The following is a 3,955-nucleotide window of genomic DNA, read 5'->3' on the forward strand; positions in this document are numbered from 1 at the left end:
ACAAAAATATAAACAGGACTAAACAAATACAAAAAAATTGAGCAAAAATTAAAAAAGAGGTAGATTGCTTACAGGTACTCTCAGGTACACTGTAAGTAACAATAGACAGAAAATATATGTCAATATAGAAAAGAATGTCACATACAATAAGATAAGCAATTACATGAACAGATGAAAAACAAATCTGCTGTAAAAATAGGAAGTAATTATAGCAAACACAATAAAATAATATAACAATACAATAAGAGCTTACAAAGTATTGAGTCTGCTAAATTAGAGAATAATTATGGCAGGACACAACAATAAATGCAAGCAAACAAGGAATTGAAACAATTAGAGGTGGAATTAAGGTCACTAGATAGCCATGGAGGATACACAAGTTTGGCGGAGAGAACAAAAAATCAGTAGAGACTGTCAAGATGAATATATAAAAAAATTTGACAAATGATAATTGTAAAGTAAAATAATCTTAAAGAAAATAAATTTTATTAAGCTTAGTTTTAACTTATAATTAGTAGGAACTTAATTAAGAACAAAAATGAACAAAAAGAACAAAAATGAGATCAATAATTGATTTCAATAAATGACATAGATCAATACAAATAAATTTAAATTTAAAATATAAAATGGAATTAGGGTAAGATTAGATTTAAGAGTAAAATTTTACAATGAAACTGAGGTAGATGCTTGCATAAGTGCATGGAGACCTGATGGATTAATTAGGAAATTATATGAATAGGAGAACATCAGGTAAATGGTAAGGCAGAGACAGCACCTTAGACAAAGTTAGGTTAGGCTCAGGCACTGAAAGAGTTATTTTAAGTACTGGCATTGGTCGGGTTCAGGTTTTCAGATATACCACAATCACTTAAGAAGGCCAGGAGTTGTTGGTCACATTTTATTTCATATCTTTTTCCTGTAGCTTCTTTCTTCGCAATAATCGTACCATTCCTTGTGTAGCACTGCTTGATAAGACCAAGGTTTTGTTTGCGTATTTGGCGCAGCCTGTAGAGGAGGGATCCACGCTGCTTAGTAAGACACTCATTTATATAGAGGTTGGTTTTTTGCTGAGCAGCTGTTTGCATGAGGTCAAACTTCTCAGGGGGATTTGCAAGTTTGATGAGCATTCTCCTGTTACGGGGATTGTTTTTATCTATCCTAATAGCCGATTTGATTTGAACATTGACACTGATCTTTGAATTAATTATATAGGGTGTTGGCTATGTTACAGCAATTCTCACCTTGTTGTTCAGCAGGTAGATCAGTAGAGCTAATTATCAGGGAGTCATGAAGTTGTTGTTGCTCTTGGTCATCTTTGGAAGCCGCCTGGTGAGTCTGAAGGAGATTGATCTGTTTTTCCAGCTTTTTAAGGAGGTCACTTTGAGCTGTGAGGGTTTCTTCAGCCTGAATCTTACGTATTTCATCCATTGCAACATTTGCAACAGTTTGTACGTTGAGAATTTCTTGGTTGTTGTTCATCGACGATTTAAGGAGGCAGTCTATGGTATGTTGTTGTCGGGTGACTGTGGCTTGGAGGGCCGAAATAGCTTCTGATTGCATTTTCACAAGGTTGTGCAGTTTCTGGAGCCATATGGATTACTTCGGAGAGGTTTGAAGTTTAAACAGGGAGCCATAGATTGAGTGAATTCTAAAGCTAGAGATCCGAGGTGAGTTGAAGGGGGGGAGTGAGGAGAGGGAGCAGATGCTGTGTTTACAAACATCGGCGAGGGTTGCGGCGTTGCCAGTGTTTCATTCAGAACTCTAGGAGTAATGGAACCAGAGCGAGAGGCACCCCTACCTTGCTTGTTGTTATGTTTGGGCATGTTTTCGACGAATAGATTCTTGGTAGCGTTTCTAAAGGTAGATACTTGGTGAATTATAGTAGGGATGACTAGCGTATTGGGAACACTTGGCAGAAGGGTCGTAGAAAGGTAGGCGAAAATTGGTTAATTTTGGTTGATTTCTGTTGAGGTTCACTGTGAGTTATGTCATATTAAGTCTCCATGCACTTAACTCGTGCTAGGCAGCAGTTAGGCCATGCAACGTTGAGTGGAGACGAAATTAAGCACGAAATTTCAGCAGCTGTGACGGAGCCAGTACCACCGCACAGTCAGCACATTTTTTTTTTTTTTTTTTTTTTTTTTTTTTTTTTTTTTTTTTTTTTTTTGAGATATATACAAGAGTTGATACATTCTTGTACAGCCACTAGTACGCGTAGCGTTTCGGGCAAGTCCTTAATCCTATGGTCCCTGGAATACGATCCCCTGCCGCGAAGAATCGTTGTTACAACCAAGTACACATTTTACTGTTGCGTTAAACAGAGGCTACAGTTAAGGAATTGCGCCCAGTAAATCCTCCCCGGCCAGGATACGAACCCATGACATAGCGCTCGCGGAATGCCAGGCGAGTGTCTTACCACTACACCACGGAGACATAGCTTGGGGTAGCACATAGCATTGGTTAGCACATAGCATTGGTTAGCACATAGCATCGTTTAGCACAAAGCATTGGTTAGCACACAGCATTGGGTATGGTGCTCACAGCACGACTTCTCCTTCCTCCTCTGGGCGAGACAGCATGCTCCTTCCTTGTTTGAAGTTGAACAAAATACCTGCGCTCCCAGTTCATCCTCGTCGCCAATGTGGTGTTTGTGTGTTACTGAGGAAATCTTGATTGTAAGGTTGATGTAAAGTCATTGCTTAGTTACTGACTTTAATACGTATATAAACAATTACATGACTAGTAGCTACCAAGCTGGGAGGGCGTCCTGTACGCTCTTGTTTACCTTCTCTCTGGCGTCTGCTCCGCCGCACATAGAAAACGGATGGTATCATTTTCTGTGAACATGACAGTATCATATCCATGAAAAATTCATTTGGGTTATCAATCTTTAGTGCGTTTAATGGCTCACTGAAAACAGAGTCGTACTGCTTCCTCAGTAGCTCGCTCATTTCTTTGTTGTCATCGGTGAAAGTTCCATCTCCCTTTCGCAGGGGCCCTAGATACTAGATGTGGTTTTTCATCTTGATTTTGCATAGGAGAAAAAATATTTCGGATTTCTCTCTATTTCACTGATGGCCTTTTGCTCTCTTTGCCTCTCCTGGGTTTTGTATGATTCTTGTAGCTTGAGTTCAATTGTTTCTATTTCTCTACCTAACCTTCTTCGCCGTTCTTGAGATAAGGTGCGACTCTCAAGTTGTTCCGCAATTCATTTTCTTCGCCTATATAGGGAACGACGTTCCCGTTCCAATCTGCATCTCTTTCTCTTTTTTCTTAGGGGTATGCGGTTTGAACATATTTCTAGTGCTACTGAGCTTATTTTTTTCCAGGCACTGGTTCAGGTTTGCATTTTCTAGCTGTTCTTCCCAGTTTATTTCTGTGAAGTCCTGGTTTATTTGCTCCCAGTTTATCTGTTTATTATTGAAGTTAAATTTGCTGAAATCTCCTCCACCGGGAATCTGACTGGTTTTGAAGATCTACTCCCCATGGTTGTCATAACTTCAATTAAGTTGTGATCTGAGTAACAGGTATTTGTAATCATTATGTTCCTGATCAATTCATCATTATTAGTGAAAATGAGGTCCAGCGTGTTCTCCTTCCTAGTTGGTTCTACTATTTGCTGGTTTAAGGCAAACCTGTCGCACATCCGTAGCAGGTCATTTGCATGTGCCTGTTCATTTAGGCTACTTCCTGGTATTCTCTCTGATATTACTGTATTAGCCAGGTGCTTCCATTTCAGGTGCCGTAGGTTAAAGTCCCCAAGCAGGATGATGTTCGGAGCTGGATTAGTGAGGTTTTCCAAGCAGTGTTCTATTTTCATTAGTTGGTCTTTAAACTGCTGAGGGTTTGCCTCCGGTGACTTATATACAAGGACAATAACTACATTTAGAATCTCAATTTTGATTATCAGCACTTCCACCATATCATTTGAGGTGTTTAGCAGCTCAGTACAGAT

General features: G+C 39.4%; 1 protein-coding gene across 1 annotated transcript; it reads right to left on the reverse strand.

The window, feature by feature from the left end:
• Window positions 1–243: 243 nt before the first annotated feature.
• Window positions 244–1,862, reverse strand: LOC138371931 (uncharacterized). Its single transcript, XM_069336979.1, has 2 exons — window positions 1,242–1,862; window positions 244–1,005 (listed from the first exon to the last, which is right to left on the reverse strand). Exons 1-2 carry the CDS (start codon window positions 1,558–1,560, stop codon window positions 899–901), a joined length of 426 nt encoding a protein of 141 aa, XP_069193080.1. The 5' UTR covers window positions 1,561–1,862; the 3' UTR covers window positions 244–898.
• Window positions 1,863–3,955: the final 2,093 nt, after the last annotated feature.

Source organism: Procambarus clarkii, chromosome 37 (assembly GCF_040958095.1).
Source record: "Procambarus clarkii isolate CNS0578487 chromosome 37, FALCON_Pclarkii_2.0, whole genome shotgun sequence".
NCBI lineage: Eukaryota > Metazoa > Arthropoda > Malacostraca > Decapoda > Cambaridae > Procambarus > Procambarus clarkii.